Raw genomic sequence first — 14938 nt, 5'->3', positions numbered from 1 at the left:
GTGACAAGAGATTTGGATGAGAAATGGTATCCACCGCCTGAGATCTGTGACCTCTACCCTCTGAAGTGTTTATTAACACACTACTCCTCACAGCTCTTTGTTCAAATCCTTAACCTTGGAGGGCCAGTACCCAAGAGGCAATCAGGCTCCGGCCTGGATGAAGGTGAACCCTAGACCGAGGAGTAGAGTTTACATGAGCAGCACCGGGATGGTCCCCCCCCACCCCGCCCCCGCCCCATACACAAGCACACACTCAGCACATGCACAGGGGCAGGAAACTCCTGAGCTAGGCTCCTGCAGGGGTGGGGTGAATGGCCTAGAAGATTCCAGCTCCCTGCAGGAGACCCACATCCTCTCCTGGGCTGTCACTCAATCTCTGGGAAATACTGTTTCAGGGAAGAGAAACAAGGGCCCCATTGTGTGGGAGCAGCAGACAAGTGCTCCTTCCCAATCTGGCCCCTTTCTCCCTCTGAGCAGGCTCAACAATGCTGCCTCCATGCTGTTTCCTGATGGACAGTCTGAAGGTCAGACCCCTAGCCATACTGACAGCAGAGAAGTGACCCCAGCTCTTGGGGTAGATGTTCAAGGAACATCCACAGAGCTAGGGTCCTTTTTGCTCACGTAACCCACAAAAGATGACTAGCCCGGCTGTCTCTCACCTTGGCCTGTTAAACACGTCCTTCTCAACCTCAGCTAAAATACCAAACCTCCCCACCCTCCCCCCAGGGCCTTAAGGATCTCCTAGGTGCCCATGCCTCCCAGGCCTGGTCACTTAGTGGGGCAGGCGGCTGCCAAGCCTGGAGTCTGCTCCTGAGCTGGAGACTGGGGAACTGGGTGCCCAGCCCCTGCTTCACGTTCGGTTTCCTCTGTAGGCCCCTGCCTGTCTCTCCCTGTAAGGCCTTAAAGGTAAACACACAAAGATCCCCTGCCCATAATTACTGGCCTGGGCTTCCTGAAGAGCACTCGAACAAAATCAGCTCAAGGACAGGGCAGGGACTTCCAGTAGCAGATGCCCTGGCCTCTTTTCTGGTATTCTTTTCTGCTGCATCCTCTCTGAACTGTCTTTAGGGTGGTCAGTTTGCTAACCAAAGACAGCCTATATTCTTTTACATTCTAGAACATCCTAGAGTCTCAGCATCTGGTGTACAACTCAGTAGTTGTAGTACTTACATCATTTCAGAACTTACTAGAATAAGGATGGGGGAGGCAGTACAGGCCATAATATCCCATGCGCCCAGTCCCCCAGGGGCTTCTCTACCAGCTCCACACCTAGACCCGCTTTCCAGAAGCCCCACTGCCTGGCCTGGCAGCATCTGTCTGATCTTCTTCCCAGTCGAGAGCTTCCTCAGGCACCGTGAGAGGGGCACCGGGAGGTGGCCATTCCCCAGGCAAATGCTACGAGAAACTCACTCAGCAACAGCAGTACAAACTGGCTCTGAGAGGGGTTCTGTGGGTTTTGTTTGTGGTGGGGGACGAGAGGCTTTGACCAGAAAAAGCCTTTGTTAAAGCCCATCGAGGACCCCAGGGGGAAAAAAATAAAAGCTGTGACGTCGCCTGCATGTTTCAAAAGGAGAAAGGACGCACCACCCCCTGGGTGGCGTGCAGAGGAGGTAGCCCGGGAGAGCATTCTGTATTCAGTGTGCTGCATCTGACCACTGAGGCGCCCAGACCAGGGCAGTGGATGCGGTTAATCACGGGGCCGTGTGGCAGAGCCGGTCTTGCGCGGGTATCAAGAGATGGGACTGCAGGCCTGGGTGATGCGTCACCTCTGAGCCCCACGAGGCCCAGAGCTCTAGTTACAGGTGACTCTCCATCACGTGCGCCAAAGCCACCCATCTCCCCACCCTGAGCCCGGGCCAATATCCTAACCTTCCAGCTAGAAGAAACGGCCACAGAAAACCATTTGTGTTTCCTTAAGAAAATAAATATTTCTAGGAGATTGAGCAGGACAGGGGCTGGACAGGGGCGGGAAGTGGGGCCAACACTGGCAGTGAGCTTCGTGGCTCCCTCCTCCAGAGTCCCAGCTAGGGCATCAGGCCCTCACTGCGCCTGGGGGTCAGATGCTCGAGACTCCCCTTCCCATCCTAGGACGACAGGAGTTGCCCATTTCATGGAGACGATGCCCTGTACTCCCTCGTCGGCCGTGAGCCACACCACCGTGCCTTGAGGTGGTAGGGGCTGGAGGCTCTGGTCGAACCAGGCAGAAATCTCTGTTTCTATTTTACCACAGGGAAGAAGAGTCAAGTTTAGAAAAGGCCCAGGGAAGACAGTCACTGGACAGCCGTACCCTCAGGACGAGCTTTCCCCCACGAGAGTGAGTCCCCGCCCTGGGCCACGGCCGCACAACGGACGGGGGGTCCCGGCTCTCAGCGCCGGCGGAAGGCCCGGGATATTCTCCAGGCGTTGGGCTCCTCGTAGCGATTGTACAAGGGTTCGAGGCGCTGCTGCTTCTTCTGCTTGCTCAGCTTGGTCGGGTCGGAGACCTTGAAGAAGGCCGGGGCAAACTCCACAAGCCACCGGGGGTCGATAGTGGTGACCTCACGCATGTACTCTTTCGTGGTCAGCACCAGCTCGTGGTACACCACCCTGAGCGGGGGACAGAAAGGCGGCTGCAGCCTCCCGTGCAGGCCCCACTCCACGGTCCCCATGGCCCCCTGGCGGCCCTCAGCTGAGCTCGCACTTTACCCCCGTACCTCCCCTGTGGGGCCCCTCAGGAGGCTGCAGTCTCTGTCTACGACAGCCTCGCTCCAACGCCAAGGAGCTGCCTGCCTCTAACTGTGAGAAAGCTGTCAGGATGTGTTCTAGTGCTGGCTCTCACGAGTCCTGGCTCTCACGAGTCCTGGCTCTTAACTAGTTAAGTGACACGAAGCCAATCACACCCCTTCTCTGGACCTGGATTTCCTGCTCTGTGGGATGGGAGGGTGGTTTTTCAGGCCGTCTCCACAGAACTCTGGGGCCCTGGAGAGGCGCCCCGGGGGCTGCCCCAGGGGCTGGGGCAGGCCAAGCAGCAAGGTTCTCCTCTCCAACCCCTCCTAGCATGACACCACCATGGTTTTACCGCAGTTTGACGTTAGGGTGCATAAAATTCTAAGTACTACTTAAAAAAAATTTGTTTAAACCGTCTCACTAGACGATCTCTAGATCCTCCTAGGCTCTCACTCCTGTGATCTTATTTCTCTCGAACGGGCCTGACACTGCACCTACGTCAGGCTTCTGCCGCTCTAGAACGGAAGCGGTGTTAGAGGAGATAGTGATGGGCTGGGCGAAGACCTGAACGCAAAGTGCTGGGACGGCTGCAGGTCCTTTCTGCCCACGCCGGCCCCCGGCCCCGCGTCCTGCCCACCTACCATTCGGGCTGTCTGTTGAAGAGAGCGCTGGAAGGGTGGATGTAGACCACCTGCTGGTCGATCAGCGTCCGGTAGCCCTCCTGCGGGTCTTTCTTGGCAGCGTTCCGGAAGAATCCACTGCAGATGGCCTTCTGCACTCGCACCGTGGACTTGCCACAGGAGACCACGTCCAGCTTGTGTCTAGCAGGAGAAGAGATCAAGAGAGGATAAAGATGTGAGACTACTCTGCAATCAGAGGCTCTATCTTCCGGAATGATGGTGCCCAACACCCCCACCTTGGGTCCCCAGAGTCCAGCCCTACGTGCACCACAGGGGCAGCTCTACAGTGGGCAAGACGGATGCAGAAAGAGCCAGACATTTTATTCCATTCAACCTATAATGTTCCAGATGCTTATAAACAAAGCATTTGTCAATTACTCAGAAGTAACCTTCTTAGGAACTTTCTGAAGTGATTCTCAGCTGTAGCCTTGCCTGGGGATGGGTACAACAAAGATGGAAGAGCTGGAGGAAAAGGCGTATGTGAGGAGCCTTTAACTTCTCAGGTGCACAGAGAGACAGAGAGACGAACAGACAGGAGAGTCAAGCAGGCTCCACTCAGACACGGGACAAGTCGCCGGACGTCACCTGTCCATTATGCCTAACATCTGCTTGCGAATATCCTGGGCCCGGCGCAGGGAGCGAGCCTGGATAAAGTTCTCATAGCACCACGGGTTGGAGAACTTGTTGTTCTTCCAGGAGTTGTACACGGCCAGCAGGGTGAGGTGGTCCCCTTCGGTCTGGTGGAACTTGGCTTTCTTCTGGTCTGCGAGGGCTTGTTTATCCTGCCAAGAGGTGGGGCGGAGGATCATTTTCTGTCCAACAGCTACTAAGTGAGCACTTAGCAGTTGCAGAGAGTCCTACCAGGCCCTGTCGAGTGTCCACATGAAGCACTGCGGGTGGCAAAAGGCTGATGTAACCCAACGTCACCACACCCTGTACCTGAACGTGAGCCTGACCTCCCTACCTTGGGCCTGTAGAAGACGTTCTGCACTGACAGCATGGACACAATGGTCAGCATCTCCTCGCTGCAGCCCAGATGCACGGACATGATCAGCATTTTGCACAGCATCGGCTCCAGAGGGAATTCTGCCATCTAGAGGGAGAAGCAGGGACTACAGTTGCTGCCCTTCGGAAGACGCCACCGTACGGACCAGCGGCAGCCACTGCACGGTCCGTGTGGGTACCAGCCCACAGGACCTTTACCCCTGCATGATGATGCGAGTTGCTGGTCTCCATCAGAACAATGCTGTTTTTTAATTTCCCAAATAAACCTCAACGAAATGCATGTGACCAAGAACATAACTACTATTGGGGTAGACGGGAATTTTGCAGACATCTTTCAAAATCAAGGCTAGACTCAGTCATGGATCCTGAAGTAAAACTGACTTTGGACAGAATTGCTTTTTCTGTAAAGAAATAATTTTAACGGATAGGGGAAAATCCAGTTTAAAAACAGGCATCTAGAATTCTACTCAAAGTTGATCGAGGGCCTCAGAGTTTGATTTTGCACAGAACAAAGAGTACGGAAGGCTGGCCAGGGACTCTCCCCAAGAGCACCGGAAGTTCAGTCTGGCTCCTACCCTGCGGCCCAGGCGAGTGAGCAGGCCCTCGTCATCCAAGGCCCCCAGGGTGTATAGCTGCTCCATGGCTGTGATCAAGGTTTCCATTGGAGGCGCATCCATGAAGTCAAAGGACAGCAGGTCATTGATGCCCATGGCCTAGAAGAGAAGGGAAAGAACTGTGTGATGGGAAGGTGAGGCCTGCCAGCGTTAACGGGGAGGGACAGTCCTTGTACACTTCTTTCCTGTTTCTTCTATTGCAGGTAGGAAGTCATCCGCAAGCTTAGCAGTCACCTCCAGGGCTGGGCCACACAAAACACTCAGACTAGTAGAAAGCATATACTTTCTCGGGAAACTTTAAAAACTGCTCCTTCAGAGTAAATGTAAATACAACTCAACACCAAAAAGATGACAATTTAAATATGGGCAAAGCGGGGGGGGCGCGCCTGGTTGGTTCAGTCGGAAGAACCTGCAACTCTTGATCTCGGGGTTGTGAGTTCGAGCCCCACACCGGGTGTGGAGATTACTTAAATAAATGAATAAATCTTAATAAATAAATAAATAAATACGAGTAAATAAAAATGGGCAAAGGATTTGAAAAGACATTTCTCCAAAGAGGTTATAAAAATGGCCAAAAAGCACATGAAAATATGCTCAACAGAACTGGTAATTAGGGAAATGCAAATCAAAAGCACAATGAGATACCACTTCATACCCGCCAGGATGGCTATATTAAGGAAAAGAACAGAACCAGGGTTGGCAAGAATGTGGAGAAATAAGGACCCTCATGCGTTGCCAGCGGCAACGTAAACCAGTGATTTCTCGGTAAGTTGAACATACAATCACCATATGATCCAGCAATTCCACGTCTAGATATGCCCAAAAGAAATGAAAGGAGGGACACAAACAGATACTTGTACACTAATTTTCATAGCAGCCTTATTCACAATAGCCAAAAAGGCAGAAACCACCCAAATATCCACCAACAGATGAAGGGACAGACAAAACACAGTGTTAGGTACGCCACGAGTATTATTCACCCTTAAAAAGGGATGAAATTCTAACACATGCTATAGCACAATGAACCATGAAAACACGACGCAGAGCAAAAGAGGCCAGACACAAAAGGACAAATACTGCAGGATTCCATTTACATGGAAATTCAGTTCACAGAGACCAGGAAGTGGACTAATGGTCACCAGGGGCTGGAGGAGGGGAGGAGGGATGGTTCAGTGTAACAGGGACAGAGTTTCTGTTTGGAATGATGACAAAGTTCCAGAAATGGATGGTGGTGATGGCTGCATACCCTGGGAAAGTACTTAATGCCGCTGAACTGTACATCTTAAAAAGCTTACAAGGGATAGTATGTCGTGTATTTTACCAAAATTTTTTTTAAAAAGGACAACACACCAGCTTGTCCTGTCTCTTGCATACAAAATTTCTACTGTGCATAGAGGAAGTGCCTCGTGTCAGGTGCCAGGGATATGAAGATGACCAAGATAGGGCCCTGGCCCTCGGAGGGTTCACGACGGGGAGACACACGGACAAGAAACTGCAGTAACGCAGTGGAATCTGCGTGCTGGGCCAAGAGTCGGCATTTGATGTGTTTGTCAGCTAATTTGATGAATCAAAGAAACAGATGAGTGATGCACTATCCAAGTGTGTACAAGTGGGGTGTGGTGGGACCTAAGCCTTCTGTTTCTTTTCCCTAAAGTGACTATGACCATAAACACAGCAGGTGTCCAATAACTGCTTATTGTATGAATAATAACTACAAGGAATTATGTTAGCAATCAGCAAGCACTGTGCCAAGGGCCTTTACCTGTATTATCTCATTTATTTTCACAACAGATACTGTTACTAGCCCACTTCTAAGAAGGAGAATATAGAACAGAAGGCTGAGCAGATAAATTTGCCAAGGACACAGAGCTCAGAGCCAAAGTTTGAGCCACAGATGCCTCTCCGTTCTCACTCCAGAGACTGGAGCAGGGTTTTCTGGTCTGAGCTCTGTTTCAGCCCCTCTTACAGTGGATGAATAATACATTCCAACAGAGCACTCTGCACCAGCAGAGTGCCAGTGCCCCAGGGCAGCACCAGCATCAGGGGTGGGGATTTCATCAGCTGGGAAATTATTCATGCAGCCCCCCCTGCCAAAAGAGAATGAGGGTCCTCACTGGGGACCGAGAGAGGAAGAGCAATGATTCAGAATGAAAACCCAGCCCCAAGAGGGTCAGTCTGAAACCTGTACTGATAGTCTCCTTGCAAAGTTTTTGGACTGGGAGTTTCGCTTCCATTCTCAAAGAGGAGAACTGGATCGGGGTTGAAGGAAGTGTGCCTGTCCACGGTTTGGCACTCATTAGATTTTTCTAATATCCTTTGCTCCTAACTAAACTCTTTTATAACCAAATACCCTGCTGGTTATGAGGGTAAGAAACAAATGTGTGCTCACAGCAGACATGCCAACTTAGCCCCAGACCCGCGGTGGAGAGGCTGTTACCACAGCCATTTGCATTCCATTCAAAGGGACTGGTTCCACGAGGTTACTAAAGTATTTAACAAGGTTCATAAAACTGACGTTCATTTACTATGGACATACGATTGGACTGTTCCACCAGCCCATTCTAACAAGACAGTGATTTCTACCTTGAGCGAGAGCACTGTGCTTGCTAGGTTGGTCCTCTGGATTTCCGGCACGTTGGTGGTCAGCATTTCATCTCGGTAGGCACGTTCGGTGTACAGCCTGTAACACTTCCCTGGGCCTGTTCTCCCGGCTCTGCCAGCTCGTTGCTTTGCCTGAGCCTAGAGGGGTGGGCATATAAAAGTAACATATCTGTTAAACACTGCTCAACAGCTTTGCCCAGGAAATCGACTAAAAGGGGGGTACTGGGCAGCTGGCAAAACCTGAAATGAGGTTTATTTCACTTACTTTAGGACCATTTCCAAGACTATCAGTGCTCTCACCATCCCCTCAGCATTTCAGGAAAGTTTGTTCAAGTGAGGCAAATATTAGCACCGTGAATGGAAGAAAGATTGTAAAGATCGTAGAAATGCACATTCAAAATAGTGTGGCACAATATAAAAGAAAAAAGCATAACGCAATATGAAAAATACCATCCCCACAGTCGTGACCAAAAATGTAAGTGAACTAAAGAAATGATATGTTAGGGGCGCCCGGGTGACTCAGTCATTAAGCGTCTGCCTTCGGCTCAGGTCATGGTCACAGGGTCCTGGGATCGAGCCCCGCATCGGGCTCCCTGCTCGGCGGGAAGCCTGCTTCTCCCTCTCCCACTCCCCCTGCTTGTGTTCCCTCTCTCGCTGTGTCTCTCTCTGTCAAATAAATAAATAAAATCTTTAAAAAAAGAAATGATATGTTAATCACATCAGCGATGACTCTGCAGCTTGTGTGTGTGTGTGTGTGTGTGTGTAAGTAGGCTCCATTTACAAAAGAATCATGAGCTCCACTTACTTCATGGCCCAGCATGGAGCCTAACGCAGGGACTGAACTCACGACCCTGAGACCAAGACCTGACCGGAGACCAAGAGCGGGACATTAACCAAATGAGCCACCCAGGTGCCCCTCCCAAATCAGGCTTGAGACTTTCAATAACAGAAGGAAATGTTCATGCACACAGGTGAAAAAGCAAGTTACAGAACAATACTAATTTTGTAAACAAAACAAAAAACTACCAGAAGGAAAAACTAGGACAAAATGCCCTAAAACTGTGGCTAACTCTCATGGTAGGCTTGCAGATCAGTTCTATTGACTTTTATCAAAGATCTGATGTTGAACATTATTAGACCATAATAATCAAGAAAATTAAATATTTAAACAAAAAATACACAAAACCACACACTTAGTAGACTACTAGATTGCAAACAAGAAAGAAACAAACAATAGAAGATGGGCAGGAAAAGCATCAAAATGATGACAGGGGTGGTAGGAGAATTACGAGCAATTTAAAATTTTTTCTCCTCTTTCCCCAAAATAATGTAATACTTCTCTGCGCTACTTAGGGGAGAGGGGAGCTAATTTTTAAAAAGTTTTTTTTTTTTAATTAAGTAATCTCTACACCCAATGTGGGGCTAGAACTCACGACCCTGAGTTCATGAGTCCCACGCTCTTCCAACTGAGCCAGCCAGGTGCCCTGAGGGCTAATTTTTAAATTAAAAAAATACGTTAAGTTTAGCCATAGGTTGCTAGGAAACAGTGAATGGAAATCTGAAAAGGGCCATTTGCTGACAAAACCATCTGTCTTACAAATGGCATCAGGATTTTACAAATTCCTATTCCAGCCCCAAACCAAAGGATAGATAGAGTATGCAAAGTCACTAAGCACACAGAGGCAGGCTGCAATCACATACAGTGGCCGACTCCACGGCATTCTACGGATGTCTCTCTCCAAATGAGAGAGGACGAGTGTAGCTCATTTCTCAATCACTGTGAGTTGCATGCACCAGCCCGAGAAATGGTACGGAGCGTACATGCAGGGGCCAGACCGCCCTGGTTCAAATCCTGGCTCCACCAGCTGTGTGACCTTAGGCAAGTCACTTCACCCCTCTGTGCCTCCTCATCCGTGCAATGAGGGTAAAAACAACATCCACCACCAGGGATGGATGCGAGAATGCAAGGAGTTCACGTGTGTGCAAGTACCTTGTGCCTGGCACTTAGTAAGCACTCTGCACGTGGTGGCTAGCATTACTAAAGGTTCAAAATGACAATAGCCTTCTGATTTTGATGGATTATGAAAGTCACACATCCCTCTTACAAAACATTAATATATAAAAGCATAAGGAGAAAAAATGCACTTCACCCCTCAGCACAGTAACCAGCAGGTCCACCAACAAATAACCCGACTACCAGGCCGACTACACGCTGTCTCGGGCGCGCACGCACACACATGCACACACGCATGCGCGCACACACACACACACACTGTACACGGCGCGCACCATTTATTTTTAAACAAAAGCTGGATTCTACACGCTATGTTTCAGATCACTTTTCTCGAATAACACACCATAATTATATGTCATTAAATATGGATGCACACCCCCATGTTAACGCCATACGACATTCTATGGCGAGGATATACCATATTTTATGAAATGACTTCCCTTTTGGAGTTTGTTTAGAATTTTCCTAGGTTTCCTTTCATATAAATAACGCTTCAGTGAACACCCTTTTCCCTTACCTTCAGACGCATGCTTACTAAACTTTCAGATGTATTCCTGCAAGTGGAACCATTACATTCAAAAGATGAACTTTTAAATGTTGGACACCTTGTAGCCAAAATGCTCTCAAAAAGGCTGATCAGGTTATTCATTTTTAAATATAATTTGGGCAGGAAATTATTCCACAATTACCAAAGAAACAAATTAACATTTCATGAATTATTACTATCTCAAATGTCTATGGCTCAGTATTTCAAAAAAGAAAAAAAAGGAATAGCTCTTTAAAAAAAAAAAAAAAAACAAGCAAGTTCAAAATACAAAACCATAAAAAATTTAAAAGTCCTAATGAGGCTTTTCAGGACAGCTGTGGGTAAAAGCTGCCATACCTGAGAAATCGGAGTCACCACGAGCTGGTCGATGCCGGTCTTGGAATTGTAAACTTTCTGCTTCACAAACCCAGGGTCCACCACATAGTAGATGCCATCAATAGTCAGTGAGGTTTCTGCGATGTTGGTGGCAATCACGACCTGCAGACAAGAGGGACAGCGGCTCAGCCCCGAGGTGTGAATCAGGACATCTGACCTCAGACATTTTCCTGAAGGTCTGTGCCACCCTCTGCCTCTCCACATGATTGGATAGCACTTAATCTGTTGGGCCTCAAATGGGTGGAAGGGGCAGCACCTTCATCCTAAAGGTCAAGATGGGGACTGGGTGGTACCTGAGAGGAGAAGTGGAACAGGAAAAAGCAAAGGCCAATCAAAGCCAATTTCATTTGGTGCAAATGGCTACAGAGCTCATTTTCTAGATCCAATGTTGATTACTACAATTTTAATTTTCTTGCACCCTGGGAAAGCAGAGGTTTCCTGGCATCACATGTACCAGCGCAAAATGAGATTTTTCTTCCCCCATGGGGACATCTGGACTACAAAATGGGCTGTTGTGTATGTGGAACAAGAGAGAGATGCACGCTTTTTTTTTTTCTGATCATAAAATGAACGAGGCAGCAGAGGAATTTCACGGTTTGTGTGTATGCAGCAGTATGTGTGATCTAGAAGATTATTGGTCTCGGCTTGGCACTGCCACTGTTCTTCCACCCAGAGTTTCAGCTAATAAAACACAATCACTTGGAAAAATCATTGCGAGGAAGCACCAGAACATCCCGCCTTATGCCAGCATCTCACTGGCCCTGAAAGACTTCCACCTGCCACAGAGCTGCAGAGCCCTCTTAAAAAGAAGTCCATGGGGCGCCTGCATGGCTCAGTCGGTTGAGTGTCTGCCTTCAGCTCAGGTCATGATCTCGGGGTCCTGGGATCAAGCCCCGCCTCAGGCTCCCTGCTCCACGGGGAGTCTGCTTCTCCCGCTCACTCTCCCTCTGTGTGCTCTCTCAAATAAATAAAATCTTTAAAAAATATTAAAAAAAAAAGAGAAGTCCAATCATCAGGAAAAGAACAGAGGAGGAATCGCCATCCTTCCCCTCCCCAAAGCTGTTCCTCCTCCATGTTTCCCTCCTCGGTACCCTCTTCCAACCAGCTGTCCAAGCCAGAAAACCGGGAGTCATTCCTGACTTCTCCCTGCCCTTCTCCCCTGCACCTCCAGGCACCCACTATGGCTCATCCATTCTAACGCTTCAGTGTTACTCGAATTCATCTGTCTTCCGTTCCTAGGTATGTACTCAAGAGAAATGAAAACATATGTCCGCAAAGAAACTTGTAAACAAATGCTCATAACGGCATTATGCATAAAAGCTAAAATGTGGAAACAACCCGAATACCCAACAACTGGTGAATGGAAAAACAAAAATGTGGTACATCCACATTCTGGATGTAGAATATCATTCTATGATAGGATACTGTGCGACAATAAAAAAAAAAGAAGTACTGATACGTGCTACAATGTGGATGAAACTTGGAAACATGCTAAGTGAAAGGAACGAGCCACCAAGAACTGCAAATTATATTACTCCATTCATATGACTTGGAGTCTTATTCCATCCAGAATAAGCAAATCCAGAAATACAGGAAGTAGATTAGTGGTTTCCAGGGACTGAGCAGAGGGGTGAATGGGGGGGTGATTGTTAAGGGGTACCAGGTTTTGTTTGGAGGTCATGAAATTATTCTAAAATTAACTAGTGATTAATGGTTATGATTAATTACCATCAATAATGGCAATTAACGGTCAAACGATTCTGTGAATATACCAAAAGCCACCCAATTGTATGTTTTAAAGGGATGATTTGTATGGTATGTAAATTATATCTCAGTAAGGCTATTATTTAAAAAAACCCATCCGTCTCCTCTCCCACTGTCTCGTATGCACACCGACGCAGTGAGCTCCAGCTGCTAGAAGGACGCAGCCTCCTGAGACGGCCACACTCCCTTGTCCCGAGGCCATCACAGGCTGTCCTCTCAGAATGCTTGTCCTCCTGCCCTTCTTGCCTAGAGGAACAGCCACGTGCTCTTCAGGACGAGCTCAGATCCTTACTTCCTCTAAGAATTCTGAGCAAGGGGCTCCCCGCCTTGGGGGATCCACAGCCCCAGCAGCTCTTTCACGCCATACGTTCAAAGCCTGTCTACCAGTGAGTGCCCCACAGCAGAGAGGCCTGGCCTCATACCGCAGCCCTGGTGGGTACCCGGAAGCCTGGTAGATGCTCAGTATTTGTCCAATAGAGGAGAGGGGGAGGGGCTGGGGCTACATACAAGATCCTTATTCCTTAACTGGTTGGACTGTTCTCTAAGACATAAAAAAACAAAGCTTGTGTGCACCTTAGGCAATCCCCGTTAGGGCCAGGCGCACACGCCGTGTGGTTCCAGAGCACACGGAAGCTTCATCCCTGCCCGCTGTTACCTTTCTGCTGCCAGGAGGAGCCGGGTCAAAGATTCGGGTCTGCATCTCACTGGGAAGAGCAGAGTACACTGGCAGGATGATCAGCTCTGGAACATCCGGTCCCAGGGATTTCATTCGTTCATAGAGGATCTCGCAAGCGGTATCAATCTCCTCTTGACCAGTCAGGAAGACCAGGATATCACCTAAGAAGAGAACACTGATGTCCTGTGTGTGTGCTCCATAGAAGGCCACAGTGACATGAAAAGAATGCCAAACGATGAAAGACACACTCCTATTCCGACCTCTAATAAATCAAGCGGTTTTCATCTGTCCGTTTTTATTTCGGTTTTTCATTTTTAGGGTGTTGTTTTTAATATTTTTTTAATTTTTAAAAATTTGTATCTATGTTTGTGTGTGTGTATCTATATTTAAATAGACGCATTTAAACCCTGCCACCACTTCAAACATGCAAGACTTAGGCTTACAGAGAGACCGATACTTAAAAGGCATTTTTGAAAAGATGAGAGAAATCGACCTGCGTCAGGACTTCTGGCCTAAGAGGGGAAAATGCTCTTTCCTCCCACCTGGTGGTTCTGTTAAGTGGATCTGCATGACGGTGATCAAGCTGGCATCCAGATAATCTGTCTCAGGTTCCTTTGTGTACAGTATTTCCACTGGGTATGTTCGACCTGGGATGGTGAAGATGGGCGCTTCATAGAAGTACTGAGAAAACTTCACTGCATCCAGCGTGGCTGAGGTGACAATCAGCTTCATGTCCTGCCGTTTCTGTACCGTCTAAAAGGGAAACACAACGTGGATAAGAAGGACTAAAGCAAAAAGGCAGACTCAAATCCGATTCCCAGGACTCAGTCCCCAACAGTGGAAGGGTCACCAAAGAGCACCTAGTTACCTTCTTCAACAATCCGAAGAGCACGTCAGTGTGAATGGTTCTCTCGTGCGCCTCGTCCAACATGATGATTGCATACTGTGTGAGGTCAGGGTCAATCAGGCACTCTCGGAGCAACATCCCATCTGTCATGTACTTGATCACTGTCTCTGGGCTGGTGCAGTCCTCAAATCGAATGGTGTAGCCCACCTAAAGCAGAAGCGAAACTGAAAACCTCAGACACAAACCTCTCCTTTCTGCAATCACCAGGCAAGACTTCAGCCCAGTCAGAATGTTACCTGCAATCTTAACAGGTAAGAATTGGACCAAAATGTGCAGTGATTTCCTCAAGTAAAATATGCCTTGGACTTGAAAATAGATCAATGATGACAATGAGAACCCTCTCCCCCTCAGGAGAAACCTGAAGGAAGATAGTACCATTCCCATTTTAGAGAGAGAGATCTGGGCTTATATACTCTCTTCCGGCATTTCCAGAACAGCTTCATTACCCACTTACCTCTTGGCCCAAGCAACAACCAAACTCCTCTGACACTCTTTTGGCCACCGACATGGCTGCTACTCTTCTGGGCTGCGTACATCCAATCTTGCCCCGGGACGTGTAGCCTGCCTCGGCCAGGTACTGGGTGATCTGCGTTGTCTTCCCAGATCCTGTCTCTCCAATAACAATCAGGATTTGATTGTCATGGACAGCCTGAAAGCAGCAGTATAAATACAGTCATTAAAAATTTCCCACGCACTGGGGCGCCTGGGTGGCTCAGTCAGTTAAGTGTCTGCCTTCGGCTCAGGTCATGATCCCAGTGTCCTGGGATCGAGCCCTGCATCGGGCTCCCTGCTCAGCGGGAAGTCTGCTTCTCCCTCTCCCACTCCCCCTGCTTGTATTCCCTCTCTCGCTGTCTCTCTCTCTGTCAAATAAATAAAGAAAATCTTTAAAAAAAAATTCCCACACATTACTCTGGAAGAAAATAATTAATGCTTACATTCTAACACTAAAGAAGAAAAAGGGAACACAATTATAGACATATGGTAGGATTACAACCATAGTCTAAGTTATTTTTAATCATGCGTAGAAAGGGGCGCCTGGGTAGCTCAGC

General features: G+C 48.4%; 1 protein-coding gene across 2 annotated transcripts in view; it reads right to left on the bottom strand.

The window, feature by feature from the left end:
• Positions 1–1902: 1902 nt before the first annotated feature.
• Positions 1903–14938, bottom strand: part of DHX8 (DEAH-box helicase 8) — a 28314-nt gene continuing 15278 nt past the window's right edge. For both annotated transcript variants that reach the window (XM_025861792.2, XM_025861793.2), the window contains 11 exons: positions 14344–14538; positions 13851–14036; positions 13525–13735; positions 12962–13143; positions 10504–10644; positions 7589–7744; positions 4967–5104; positions 4351–4479; positions 3972–4168; positions 3348–3527; positions 1903–2586 (listed from right to left, as the gene is read on the bottom strand). In XM_025861792.2, coding sequence (XP_025717577.2) covers positions 2367–2586; positions 3348–3527; positions 3972–4168; positions 4351–4479; positions 4967–5104; positions 7589–7744; positions 10504–10644; positions 12962–13143; positions 13525–13735; positions 13851–14036; positions 14344–14538 — 1935 coding nt within the window. In that variant the 3' untranslated portion in view covers positions 1903–2366. The remainder of the gene's footprint in view (positions 2587–3347; positions 3528–3971; positions 4169–4350; positions 4480–4966; positions 5105–7588; positions 7745–10503; positions 10645–12961; positions 13144–13524; positions 13736–13850; positions 14037–14343; positions 14539–14938) is intronic.

This window comes from Callorhinus ursinus, unplaced genomic scaffold (genome assembly GCF_003265705.2).
Source record: "Callorhinus ursinus isolate GAN/ISIS: 27379988/994484 unplaced genomic scaffold, GSC_fseal_2.0 scaffold102, whole genome shotgun sequence".
Classification (NCBI taxonomy): Eukaryota; Metazoa; Chordata; class Mammalia; order Carnivora; family Otariidae; genus Callorhinus; species Callorhinus ursinus.
This window is presented reverse-complemented; position numbering and strand designations above follow the sequence as displayed.